At 37.7% G+C, this 15125-nt stretch overlaps 1 protein-coding gene across 1 annotated transcript in view; it reads left to right on the top strand.

Annotated features, from left to right (window-relative positions):
• LOC308682245 (transmembrane protein 150A) overlaps nucleotides 1-15125 on the top strand; it is a 37773-nt gene that overhangs the window by 12887 nt on the left and 9761 nt on the right. Inside the window, exon 6 of the mRNA XM_081351808.1 lies at nucleotides 4935-5062. Within this exon, the coding sequence (XP_081207934.1) occupies nucleotides 4935-5062 (128 nt within the window). The remainder of the gene's footprint in view (nucleotides 1-4934; nucleotides 5063-15125) is intronic.

Here is a 15125-nt window from a genome sequence, read left to right as displayed (position 1 = left end):
GAGACTCTTTCTCTGCTTGTTTGCACAAGGACATTTTCATTGTTCGTCCAACAATACAAGAAAGTTGTGTTTTGAATTCTTTTTTGAAAGTGCGTCTTACATAACAAGACTATCAAACGAAACCTCCTCGTATGCTACGTGATTTATTGCATCACTGTTCCAGGACAATAGGATCTTAATGCAGTTCTTTACTCTAAAACGTTTATAAAACGCAATGCACACCTGACAAAAAATTGCATGCCGACTGTTCGATCAAGGGTGACAATCAGTTCCCTAGGGCTGCATTGTTTTCACGTGGCTTATATAATACTCAGTGTTCCCGTATCTGAGTTCTTTTTGAAGTCAGCATGGCACTAGAGGAAACATCTTTCAGCCGTGTTGCACTCTAACAGAAGGGAAACAGGGTGGAGAGAGTTCACAGCAGGAACTGACCGAAGCTAGTTTAGGCTCCCGAGGACCTTGTGACAGGGCAGTTGTTTACTTTTATCTCCTGTTTTTTGTTCTCTTGAGGGAATGCTACACCAAAGTGAAAACCCGTGATCCATAAATACACAGGTGTTGTCTCGCTAATGTGTTTGGGCTGCAGTATTTCCGCCACATTTCACCCCTTACAAACTGGAACCTTCTCTGTGAATACACAGAAATTAGGGGAGATTGCGTGACTGAGATACTGTATGAGTGCTGATTTAGAGTCCTCATACAATATTCCTCACAAGCTACAGTACTTTTCACATCTCACTGCACATCAAGGGGTTTTCCATGGATTCTTGGGGAACGAGTCTCTTTTAAATCAGCATTTTTATTGTAAACTAAAACTATTAACAATCGTTGTTGTTTACTGAAAAAAAAAAATAGTTGAAAAGCTTATGTAAATGAAAACGAAATACTAATGTAAAAAAAAAAAAAAAAAAACGGCTAATAGGCTAAACCATTAATGTAGAGTGAGTTTGATTGGGGTTGAACATAGCTTTGTTTGTCTGTTAAGTGTGGTGGTAGTTACACAGCAGAAATAATAATTGCACATGTCTGATGGACACCATGTGTTTCTGAGTCCCCAGTCTTGTTTTCTGCATTCTGAGGCCAAGAGCCAGGAAACTATGCTTACAAACACACCTACACGCAAACATATACACAGATAGGCAGTTGGGAAGACCATTTGTGGGCTTTCGTTACGCCCTGCGTTTAGGGAATCTGGGTTTGTCCTGAGCACAAGAAGTTAAAGTCAGCAGTAAGCAGGTATTTTTAGCTATTTGCAGATTGCTGCATATGCTGAAGTCCCATTGTTTCCTGTGCCCGTATCAACTGAGAGCCTATTCATGAGCGAAACGGCAATAGTAGATGCTTGGGAAGGAAGTCTGCAGCTAACAGTGTAGTCTAATGCAGTTAACAACTATTATGGTCCCCGTTTTCTGTTGCTGTTGTGCCGTTTCAGCTGGATTTTATTGAACCGAGTTAATTTCCTTCATCTGCAGACATGTTGTTTGTTTTTCCATGCTCGTAACTTCTCCTACAACATGCTGTATCGAACATCTTAAATTAGTTGCTATCTCAAAAGTTTCATAAAGCCTCTTATATGTAAAATGAGTTTCTTGCTGAAAAGACCAGCGTGGATGGTTACACAGCATGTTGTGTTTTGGATGCGGGTCCTTAGTGGGCTCTTGGTCTAGCTTAACCAGCAAGACTTTCTTGATCAACCACCTCCATCATGCTGGTTGACCTGCATCATCAGCTACTGGTCAGCTACATGGCTACAGTGGTCCGAAAGCAAGACCAGCACTTACCAGCTTGAAAATGCATGCTGGTCCTTCCTGCAGTGTTTCTTTTGGTAAATGTGTCACGATAACTGTAATGTTGACTCAGAAGTACCAGGAACATTCTCGTTGGTGGATTGGGCTGAGAAAGGAGGGGTGGTTTATTGTCTGTCCTCTCTCCCCAACACTTTGCCACTCTAACAGGCCACATCTGCCACAGTCAGTTTTCATTAAGCATTAACCCAGCAGTAAAACAGTTGAGCAGATTGCAGCAGCTTGGTTTACGTTCAAGATCTCACCATGAAGCCCCTCTTTTATTCTCTCGCTTCTCATCTTTCCACGTTGCCTGCCTCTTTAGACTTTCCAGAAAAACAATGGATTTTCTTGACCAAAAAACAATACTGAACTCGTTGTTTTGTCAAAGTGAGTCTGACTAGTTTGGAGATGAGTAAAGATACTATTCTGCTTCTGTCTCATTAGTCACACTAACATAGTAAGGTTATCTTCTGTATGTCATCAAGACCTATTTATACAAACATCTGATAAAACAGCATGAAATTCTTTTAAAATATGTAGGTATGGGCTACCCTTAAAAAGTTTGGGGGCAAGTAAAAATTTTTAAAGTTAATACTTTTATTGGGCAATAGTCAAGTCATTTTATGAAAAAAGGTTTTTTCAACAGAAGCAAACTCAACTGATTTTGTATCCTCAATATGTCCTGAGTAAGGGAAAAAAAAGCCCCGAAGAATCCCAATAGGGGAAAGTTTCGAAAAAGACCTTCATTCTTTTTCTCACGTGAATAGAGTAAAAATGTTAGCCTTTAGATATCACCATGAAAATTACTGAGTTGATTACTTACATCAAGACAAACAAAAAATGTATTACAAGTTTTTTTTAATTGTTTGTTAACATGGACAACGGTGCATAATCTAATTACGTATGTGCTAATTTGCATAAATACCACAACATATCTAAACATTGTGTATAGCCGGGTGAAAATGTCTTGTTGACAAATAACAGTAAAATACTTAATATTAAGGTCTGAATGGAACACATTTAGGCTACCCATGAGCATTATACATAGAGGTAGGAAGAAGTACTTTAGAAACCAGCCTTTATTAATTTTTAAGAGATGGGGTTTGGGGCTGGGCCCGTGGGACTGTTTCTGGGGGACGAGTCTAAGGGAAGAACAGGAGACAATGGTAAGGAGAATGCAGAAGACAAATGGTAGGTAAAATAAAGAGTGAATCCCCAGAAACAGTCCCACGGACCCAGTCCTAAACCCCATTTCTGCAATAATAATTAATAAAGGCTGGTTTCTAAAGTACTTCTTCCTGCCTCTATATGTATTAATGCTCATGGGTAGCCTAAATGTGTTCCATTCAGACCTTAACATTAAGTATTTTACTGTTATGTGTCACCAAGATTCAAAAAGACATTTTCACCTGGCTATACCCAATGTTTAGATCAGTTGTGGTATTTATGCAAATTAGCACATAAGTAATTAGATTATGCACCGTTTGTCCATGTTAACAAACAATTTCAAAAAACTTGTCATACATTTTTTTGTTTGTCTTGATGTAAGTAATCAACTCAGTAATTTTCATGGTGATATCTAAAGGTTAACATTTTTACTCTATTCACGTGAGAAAAAGAATGAATAGGCGTGTGAATAGACTATATTTTGTCTTTTTCAAAACTTTCCCCTAATGGGATTCTTCTGGGCTTTTTTTTTCCTTACTCAGGACATATTGAGTATACAAAATCAGTTGAGTTTGCTTCTGTTGCAATTTGTTCAAGGTTGACCCCCATTTTGGCTTAAAATGACTGGACTACAAGGACACATTCAATTGTTAATACAATAAGTGACAGTTTATAATGTTACAAAATATTGCTATGTAAAAATAAATGCAGTTCTTTTAAACTAACACTGTATCACAGTTTTGAAAAAAATATTAAGCAGCAGAACTGTTTTTACCATTGAATAATAATGTTTCCAGAAATGTTTTTTGAGCACCAAATCAGCATATTAGAATGATTTCTGAAGGATCATGTGGAGTAATGGCTGCTCAAAATTCAGCTTTGCTTCACAGAAATAATTTCCATTTTAAAATATATATTTAAATATAAAACCATTATATTAATTTAGAATAATATTTCACAATATTTTACTGCATTTTTGATCAATTAAATGCAGCCTTTGTGAGCATAAGATACTTCTTTCAAGAACACATTTATATGAAAAGAAATTAAAGTTGTAATATATTCTAATATATTTTGGCTATATAGGCTTCAGCATCACAGTGATCCTTTAAGAGGACAAGCGATTTAAAGAACAGATTAATGGATTTTTTGTCATTATGATAACTTGACTACTTAGCTGTTTTTATGTGTCACTTGAAATGAGCCAACTAGTCTCTATGTGAACGTGCATACTGTCATAAATATGTGAGGATGCATCATGATGTTGTTGTTGTTTTAATTTTGGTTGCTTATGAAATTAATATTTGACATGTGTCACTACTTAGAGTTCTGGAGAAAAAAATTGATTTACCTCATAGATATACCTCAGTGGAAGATTTTCAGTGAATGAAAATTTGAAGATGAGGGCAAGTCACGACAGATGCTTTTTTTCTTTTTTTTTAGATTGTTTTACATTGCATACATCACTCATATCAGTGAGGGGCTGGCTTTCTTACATTTACACTATGTAAAATGCTGAAGTACTTGATAAAGTTACCTTTTACTCACCAAGGCCGGTTTTACTCTCATTTGGCACTTATTGAGTGTGTAACATGTAGAACTTGAATTAACTTTGGTGTCTGCCAAATGTGAACATAAATATGAACTCACATACTTTTAGGAATCTTAACCATTAGAAAAACAACTGCTATATGTTGTTATAACATTCAACAGGGAACATCTTAGTGACTGTTGCAAGTTGTCCAGATGTTTTTTATTTTAAGACTACATTGTTAAAGCCTGCTAAGCTTTTGCCTTTAAGAAATAAAAACATTTGAGTTTATGTAATTTTTATTTTAAAAAAAAAATTCATATTCGGTGTCTTTAAATACATTTTAAAATTTCTGCATGTCACTTGTTTGTAATGCAATATTTTAATGGTGGTATTTCTTTATAAAATAACAGATTTTTTTCTCTCACTCTGTCTTTTCCAACTCTCAGTGATGGTGATTGTGTTTCTACGCTATGCCCATGTGATAGAGAAGCACCAGAACTGTGTGTTAAATACAGCAAGTCTCTCCACTGGATGGATCTGTGCTGCAGGACTCATCATGGTCGGCAACTTCCAGGTACAGATTACATAAACCATACTATCTTACTCGTCTGTAACAAACTGCTCCACTACACAGCGGCCCAGTTTTCTTCAAGGTTGGTTTAAAGAGGAAATATTTTAAGTCATAAGAAACATAAATTCAGTCCGGTGTGTCCAAACCTTGGTGCTTGCTTATGTTTGTGTTTGCGAGTGTATCTTAGCTTGCAGTTGAGTGTATGTGTATATATTAGACTGTTTGGATTAGTGTTTTTTTTTTTTTTGCGAATACCTGTTTCATCCATGCATGAGTGATACTTTACTCCCGTTCTACCTCGCATCCACCTCCACAGTGTTTAGATGAAAGGCAGACTCCATAAATCCTCTCATGTGGAGCCACAAGCTCTTTCGAGCCCAGTGAAACCAACATCCTTTACCTTTATTCATGAATCGGTGTGAGCCCTTGGCGACAGGGTCTTTGCAGGTTGATATGTTTGGACGTTTGGCTGAGTGCCCAGACTGCTAGCGATGTGGGGAGGTCGGCCAATGGGGGCATCACAGGTTTTTATGGGCTGGTTGCCATAGAGAAAGAGGGAGAGGCAAACCTTTCTCCTGATAATGTAAGCACCCAAATTTTAACTATGTACTCCATAAGAAGGTGTGTGTGTGTGTGTGTGTGTGTGTGTGTGTGTGTGTGCAGGAGACAGCACAGGTTCAGACTTGTTTGTCGATCCCTCACTGAAGCAATGTCTTAAAAACTTTCATAGGCAGCAGGTGTTATAAAAGAGGCATGAACCTTCGTCATTGCAGCATTATGAACTCATCTTATCAGCAATTTTGTTATTCACTTAGTTATTTTGGTTCTGCTCCCCTTGCATATTTGAAATGTTTTGAAAATCAAGCAAAGCTACTCCCTTGCATTTCTTTAAGCTTACTCAGCTAGCTGGCCATGGAAATATTTTTGTTTGTTACATCCTGAGGACTGACTTAGGTTTAGTTTGATTACCCAAAAAGGAAAATTGTGTCATAATTTACTCACCCTCATGTCGATCTTACCCCATAAGACTTTTTTTTCAGTGTAAGCTAATGACATCGGAAGCTTCGCACATTCATGTTACATTTGGCTGCACCCACTTGTACTTTAAAAATAAAGTGGATATGATTCAATTTGTACATTTATTTACATACAAACATTGATCAATGCACAAGTCAAGTCAAGTCACATTTATTTATATAGCGCAATTTACAATACAGATTGTTGCAGCTTTACCGAGATAACAGGAAAATAATGCAAAAAAGTTTGTTTCCTGAAGAAAATAGCGTCACAGTCCAGCTTAAGTAAGTTCAGTGGTGTTTCATTTTTTTTTTTTTTTTTAAGTTATTAATATAGCCGCTCTGAAGTAAACCGTGATGTCATCATCCATCTCAGTTCAGTTTATGTATAATAGTGTCAATGCAGGCAGATCTATATTATTGTTGAATATTAAATGAAATGTTAAATTTAATGTCCCCAACTAAGCAAGCCAAGCCAATGGCAACAAAGGTGGGAAAAGGCAACAGTGGCAAGGATCCAAAACTCCATCAGGTGGCAGAATGGAGAAAAAAAACTTGGGAGAACCCAGGCTCAGTCGGGGGGTCAGTTCTCCTCTGGCCAATGAACGAACAGTGTATGATTATGATTATGATTCAGGCAGCATTATAGGTCAGAAGTCAGATTGGTTTGGAACAATCAGAATATTATCCAGTTCCATCGTGTTGAAGATCGGAGTCACGCCGGTATGGAGATGGGTGCCGATGGCTGTAGTGTCAATGAGGCCTTCACAGGGGAGAGTCTAGTTGACACAATCTCTGCTGACACTTCAGGGATGCATTGTGGTCGTGTCTACGTGCAGGTCCTCCATCTGATCTGGATACGGCCTGGATCCAGCTGATTACAGTAAACATCGGAATAAGCAGAAAGACTAACATTAGCGTAGATGCCATTCTTCTTATGATGTATCGAGTACATCGGGTGTTATAAGAAGTGTTCCTGATTCCAGCTGACCTAATTTATGCAGCCTAATAATCATTTAACTGATTTGAATAATAGGAATGTATAATTTTCTGTGTATGCCAGGTTAAAGAGATGTGTTTTAAGTCTAGATTTAAACTGACAGAGTGTGTCAGCTTCCTGGACAATGTTAGGAGGATTGTTCCAGAGTTTAGGTGCTAAATAGGAACTGGCCAGAGTTTTGAGATCGCAATAGACGTGAAGGACTATAATGCGTTAAGAGCTCGCTCAAGTACTGGGGAGCTAAACCATTTAGTTCTTTGTAAGTAATCAGCAATATTTTAAAATGTATACGATGTTTAATAGGGAGCCAATGTAGTGTTGACAGAACCGGGCTAATATGGTCATACTTCCTGGTTCTAGTAAGAACTCGAGCTGCTGCATTTTGGACCAGCTGTAGTTTGTTTTATTATGCATGCAGGGCAACCACCCATAAGAGCATTACAATAATCTAGCCTTGAGGTCATGAATGCATGAACTAACTGTTCCGCATTTTTCATTGAAAGCATATGTCGTAATTTAGATATATTTTTAAGATGGAAGAATGTGGTTTTACAGATGCTAGAAACATGGCTTTCAAATGAGAGATTGGTATCAAAGAGCACACCCAGGTTCCTAACCGACAACGAAGACTTGACAGAGCAGCCATCAATTGTTAGGCAGTATTCTAGGTTAGTATGTGCAGAGGTTTTTGGTCCAATCATTAGAAACTCTGTTTTTTCAGAATTAAGTTATAGGAAATTACTGTCAGCTATGCATTCCGTTAATTTCTTGAATTGGGAAGTTTCGTCGGGGCACAAAGAGATATAGAGCTGAGTATCATCAACATAACAGTGAAAACTAATCCCATGCTTACTAATGATATCTCACAAGGGTAGCATGCCATGTACAGAGTGAACAGCAACGGTCCTAGTACTGAATTTGGGTTTGTTTTTGACCAAACCCTATCCAAACCCACAGAACACTTGGAATATATGACACGTGTCACATGGGATCATTCATGTGGCATTAGAACAACACCAGGGTGAGTAAATGATGACTTAATTTATTTTATTTTAGGGTGAACGATCCTTTTAATTTTTAATTTTGGGTCTATCAGAAAGATCATGATATCTGAGAAGCATCTCCAGCCTAAACCCGCCTTCATGGAAATTCATGCTGGTCCAACTTAGTCTTTTCAGCAGGGAAGATAGCTTTAATGCCTCACTTTAAGCCATTATAATGATACGAGGACCACCCGTGCTGTGTGGAGCTGCATTGTGTACTGAGCAGAGAGATCCATGTTTGGGTCGCACATGTGAGGTCTGCAGTCCATTAGGTCACGTTTGCCAAGCCCCTCCCACTCTTCTCTGATGTTTTCCTCCATCTGTAGTCTGGAGTTGGTAAAAAAAAAACAAAAAAAAACAGCAGTCTGCTCCTGAAGTCCCTCCCTTCTCCTATGTTTTTGTAAGGAACATGTGTGTGGAATGTTCCTGCCCACCGCCTACCACATTGTGCTCCAGTCGGGCCTTCATTAAGATGAGCTAAAACGTTACAGTGATGCTGTTTGCCAAACAAAACTCCCTTGACTTGAGAGGAATAAAAGCTGTTGCAGTAGTGACTTGTTTTTAACTGGATTGTAGAGAAAATGTTAAAGACCAATGAAATCAAAATGAGAGTTTTGTGGCTTTTAGTCTTTAATGCCATCTGTATGCTAGTGTGCTCCTTAATTTTGACTAAATTAAGCAGATAAAAAAGCTGCATTTTCAGCATCATCACTCCAGTCTTCAGCGTCACATGATCCTTCAAAAATCATTCTGATATGCTGATTTGGTGCTTATGAAACATTTCTTATTATTATCAATGTTGAAAACTAACATGCTGCTTAATATTTTTATGGAAACCCTGATAAATATTTCCATAATTCTTTGATAAACTTCAAAAGAACAGCATTTATTTGGAATAGAAATCTTTTCTAACATTATAAATGTGTTTACTGTCACTTTTGATCAATTTAATGCATCCTTGTTTAAAAAAAAGTATACTTTTTCTTTTTTTTAAAGGACTCACATTTTTTAACTGTAGTGTACATTTTAATTAAATGTGTTTCAGGAAAAATAGACCAAAAATATTGATGACTTCTGCACTACACTAGCTTCTTGCAAATCATGGTTCATGGCTGTGATGTAACTAAAGTCTTTTAGTTTTTTAAGGGACAAACCCTGCTTCTAGTTTCAGTAGGAAATATGTCAACACAGGAAATAACACTGCACTCGTAACGTGACTTCATGGGGTCCTAAAAGTCGTGAAGTGGTATTTGCAAATGATTTTACTTCCTAAATGTGAAATATTTAACAAGAAAAATGTGTAGTGTGGGACTTTGGCATTATATACATCGGAAATTGATTGAACTGTGAGGTGTTCCAATAGAACCATATGGTTGGAGGGAAGAAGTCGAGAGGACTTGGAATCTTTGACCAAAAAGGACGGTTGTTTCAGAGGTTATCATATTTTGACATGTTTTCTTAGAATAATGTGCACCATTGAATCATGCACATTAAGGTCAAGAAAATGTACAAAAATAAGCAGGACTGTTTTTTAAAACTGACTTTAAGTGCAGATGATTGAATTGTCTTGTTTGTATAACAATCCAGTCTTTCAGTAGTTTGTTTTTTAACTGTTTTATTATGACATTTGAAAATCTAGATGTACTAGTTCCATTCCCGTCACCAACATTCAATACCAAAATAGGCACTTTCGTTTAGAAAGAAAAAGGGATTGCTCCATCCTTCCTGTTTTCTATGAAATGGAAGGAAGGTTACTGGAAATGTGGGTGAGTGAGTCACGGCGCACCATGTGCTGTGTGTACGGAGTCCAGAGCTACCATGATCTGACAGGCAGGAGAGGCGGGAATGAGCACGTGGCCTGAACGCCACATCTGCGCCTCATCAGCAGGCCTGCCTGCCCTTCTGGCGCTGTCCACCGCTGCGGTGTAGGATGACAAGAGCGCCAGCAGACTCTCATTATTACCATCAGAAAAAAGGGAAGTCAGGTTATGTAACTCTGGCTGTGCCTTTTCAGTTTCCCAGATTTGATAGAACTTGAAAGTCCTGATGGTCTTGGAATTTAAGTTTGGTTTCGGAATGATATGGTGTGTTTCCACATGGCTAGATTGCAAAGAACAAAGCTTTTTGGAGTGTGTCCTGTGTTGATAGGTAGAGGTAGAGTGTCTGATCACTCTGTTCCTGCAAACCTGTCTGAGCTTGCTGAAAGAGCTACACTACTTAGCTGCCTTGTATTTCTTAATAACTCAAGCCCTATTCAGATGAGTCTAGTATTCTTTAGTTTTTCACAGATGTACTTTTTCATTTTAATCTGGTCCAAATCGAATGTTTTTCTCACATAAGCATGGCAAAAAATGTCATGGCAAATTAGCTACAGTTTTTAGGGTTATTCCGAGAAATTAAGTTCCGTTTGAACAGGACTGTCTGTGATTTGCGGTATGTTATTTCTCCACATCACTTCCCTCAATTTATTTATATTTTTGTAGAATTATGCAACTAAAACTAAATGTCTTGTTGCTCTGCCTGGTACAGTTGTCATCTTTCTGGGTAAAGTAATAGTTGGTGGTACTTTTGGCAGCCTACCCTCCGGAAAAATCCAGCATTGCTGAGGCCTGTTCCATGAAGCTGGTTGAACAAACTCCTAGTTTCAGAGAAGGTTTAGAGTTGACAAAACCATTAAATTCCAAACTCATTTTGGTTTGATCCTGAGTTTGTCATTAAAGTCTGACGTGCTGGAAACAGGGAACATGAGAGCAACAGTTTCACTTCTTGTGAGAGAGCCGGTGCAATTCACTTCTCTATTGAATATTAAGAGATAGTTATGAAAAATGTCATAAATTTAAATGCATTTACAAGGCAGTAATAAACACTGCTGCTGGAGCAAAATTTTGAGAAGGAAATATCAGTGTAACCTTAAAGGAACACTCCGACTTTTTGGGACTTTAGCTTATTCACAGTATCCCCCAGAGTTAGATAAGTCCATACATACCTTTTTCATTTCTGTGCGTTCTGTAAGTGTTATTTGACGCACCCACCGCTAGCCTAGCTTAGCACAAAGACTGGATGTAAATGGATAATGGTAGCATACTAATCCCAATAAGTGACAAAATAATGCAAACATTTTCCTATTTACATGTTGTGATCTGTATAGTCACAGCGTGTACAAATAACAAGGCTATATGAGACAGAGACCATTTTTAATCGTATAAATACTGGGAACTATATTCTCACTAGGCGCAGGAGCACAGCTAACGTTACTTGGGCGGAGTGGCTACTTGGGCGGAGTGATTAGCGCAGCACACGAGACGCCCTGTTGATGGTTCCGTAAACAAAACAAACGTGACTAACTAGCTAGTAGCGAACGTGACTCGTGATCATGGCTGACTTTGAGGAATTGTCAGAGGAATTTTACTGTGTATCAAACTAAGATCCAGAACCATATAGTTTTGAGCCAGAATACACAGACGAGGAGTTACAAACTTTGGAAGCTGTTCATTAGCAAGTTGAATGTTACAGTCCTGAGAGTTACATTTAGCGCCGCTCATTTGTTATTGAGCGATACAGTGTGTTCATGACAACACAATAATAACAATAAAGGGGATACACGGAGCCCCTATTCACGTAATAGTGTCACTACTAAGGTTACATTACATTAGCATGGCACTGTGACTGTTACAGTATGGCTAATGTTAGTCATCTCAAAACATAACGGAACACTTACCGCAGCAACAGGTGATCCAATTTGTCCTGTCTTTATTATCGATGGGATGGCTGTATCCTTTAGCACACGTTTCATGGTCCGTGTGGCAACTTGCATTTTTTCAAAATAGTCGTCTATAGTAAAATGTTCAGAGCAAACGAAATACTTCGTGATGCTGTTTACAGGTGTGTTTGGATCTATACCCAGAACAAGTAGCCATCGATTCATCAGGTCAGCGTTTTTGGTTGGAATTCTATGAAACATCATAGTATTACCTGGTCTCCCCTGTTTATTGTCGCAGCTCTTTACAATACAGCAAACACCCATGATTGTAAACTATAAATTTACTATCTAGTAATTGCTGACTCTATTACTCCAACTCTGAGCGAACTCTCTGCTCCTCACCACAGGGCGTCTCGTGTGCTGCGCTAATCACTCCGCCCAAGTAGCCACTCCGCCCAAGTAACGTTAGCTGTGCTCCTACGCCTAGTGAGAATATAGTTCCCAGTATTTATACGATTAAAAATGGTCTCTGTCTCATATAGCCTTGTTATTTGTACACGCTGTGACTATACAGATCACAACATGTAAATAGGAAAATGTTTGCATTATTTTGTCACTTATTGGGATTAGTATGCTACCATTATCCATTTACATCCAGTCTTTGTGCTAAGCTAGGCTAGCGGTGGGTGCGTCAAATAACACTTACAGAACGCACAGAAATAAAAAAGGTATGTATGGACTTATCTAACTCTGGGGGATACTGAGAATAAGCTAAAGTCCCAAAAAGTTGGAGTGTTCCTTTAATCAGTTTAATATATAAGAAAAAGATTTACATGTATAAGATTTTATTTATATGTATATATTTATCTTAATTTAAATGTAAAGTTTAATATTAATAGTCAATATTAAATTAATATATTATATGAATTATACAGAATTATAATTCATATAATATAAATATAATTTTGCCTGTAATTTTTACTGTAAATTTGGGTTCAAGATATACAGGGGGAGTGGCTTTATTGCATCAGATATCTGTCACTTTGCTCACAGTTTTGCTCCAGTTTTGGCAATGAACACAGCTAAAAACCAATCCACCCTATTGAGCCAGAAATGTTTTTCTCAAGTTTGCTCAAACGAATCTCAAAGTTACCAGGGTAGAACTGAAACTGGCTTCATGCAACAGCGTATAGTGTGTTTTGAATGCTGGTTCCCCAGCATTGGAATCGGGAGTTATGGTGGACCAGTTACACCAGCGCATCTCAGTTTTGCTTGAGAACATCATGACTGGTTTATTATGGATTTTTAGCAGGGTATCAATCAGAAAAAGAGAATAAAATCAATAAGAAGAGTCAGATTCCGACATTTTCTCAAAACAACCTTTGTGGTAGCAGCGTCAGGTATGATCTTCACCTTAAAGCTGGCATCAAATGGAAATTCGTCTATTTTATATAAAAAAAAAACATCTCATTGACCATAATGTGAACGATTTATCCATATACAAATTTAATTTGTTAAATTATGCAGACTTCTCTCTGGTGGCATATGCCTGACTTCACCAATTTTTTGTCTGCTTAAACCCCACTGCTTTCTTACGGTTGCATTCAGATCAGCCTTCATCAAAACTACAAACACTAGAACCAAAATCAAATTTCAAACTAATTTTTCAATAATCCCTTTGACTCTGATGTATGTCGCAATATGGAAAAACATTGCGACCTTGTCCTATCCTTACTTACACATGGAATATATTTATAATGTGTCCAAGTGTTGTTTCAGACCACATACTAATTTTTAATAATCCCAATCTCATCTGAATAATGCTTAAGCAAGAGTTTCTGAGAACTACTAGAGTTCCTGTAAGCATGTGCACATGTTTTATATGCGAGTGTGAATGCTTGTTTAAATGTGTTCTTGCTGGTCCTCTGTAAACATTTAGCTACAGCCAAACTTTCTTGCTTCGAATTTGACTGGATGAATCATCCTGGATAAATGAAGCATGGTGCTCCTCCTGTGTTAGACTGTTTAAGTGTGTGTCGTTGTGTGTGTTCTGGGCATAGTTTTTTACTTGCTCTTGGTCCTGATGGTCTGACAGCTACAGGCTGCCAAAGCAAACTATAGATTCCTTCTACCAGCCTGTAAAGATCTTTTCTTCTGCATTCCCAGAGAAGAGAAAGTGGCCCCTGAAGGAAAATATACGCATGATGAATAAAATACCTATTTCAGATTCCATTGCTTATTATTAGACCTCTCAAATAACCACAGTAATTTAGTGTGATTTATAAAAAAAATTAATTAAAAAAGTGATACATTTATTAATTTAATCATGCCCCCCGACACAAAATTCTTTTTTTGGCATTGTCAGAACAAATCAAGTTTAAAGTATCGCGTCTATGCTTTTGTGAAGTCTATTATTACTGCTACTACAGGCAACATTCCTCGCCAAACCATACCGAGAACACAGAATGGGTGGAGCTTTTCACAAAGGACACGTTTCTATTGAATAACAGCTAGACAAAGCAAAGCAGAACATAAAATTCAAAACGTTTTTATCTATTGACAGCCCAAAAATAGACACTGCATAATGTTGTTGAAGCTGTCTAGCACAATATTTATTTTTTTGGGCTATTTACATTATTGCTGTTTGAAAGTAGCCGCTGCCATTTTTTTGTTTTTATTTGTTTTATGGAAATCATTAATATAAACGACTAACTATTAAAAATGTCTGTGTATATATGTATACATTTTCATAAACAGTGTTGAATTGATTGAATTACTGGTATATGAGCAGTTGAGCACCAAAAAGTTTGCACGCATGCTCTTCAGTTGTTGTACCCATAAGAACATTTTCACATCAGTTTCTGCGTTTATAAATCCTGATTTGTTTCTCTCTTTTGACATTGGATAAAATCCATGGTATTTAAGATCAAACCCGATCAAACATGTGTTTTATAAAGGAGGCCCCATGTGTTTGCCTGGATTTCTTATTTGGACTATTGAAGTTATTAACTTCTTTGTAAACTCAGGTGTACACTTGAAGGTGAAATGAGTGGCCAGAATTTTGTCTGTGCAGAATAATACATCAAGTGTATTTCCATAGACAGGTCACATGATCACAGTCTCATCCACTGTGCTTTTTTCCCACATGACACGGAAGCTGATGACGGCTTTGATCCCTGTCCTTAAGCCTGAGATGCCCATAACAAACCTTGCACATTACAGAGCTGAGAACTTTGTCCTAATCACAGTGCAACTAAAGCACAGGGAACTGCAGCTCAGTATTTGGACAGAAGTGAAGGGGAAGTCT

This window comes from Scardinius erythrophthalmus (assembly GCF_964197995.2).
Source record: "Scardinius erythrophthalmus genome assembly, chromosome: 21".
NCBI lineage: Eukaryota > Metazoa > Chordata > Actinopteri > Cypriniformes > Leuciscidae > Scardinius > Scardinius erythrophthalmus.
This window is presented reverse-complemented; position numbering and strand designations above follow the sequence as displayed.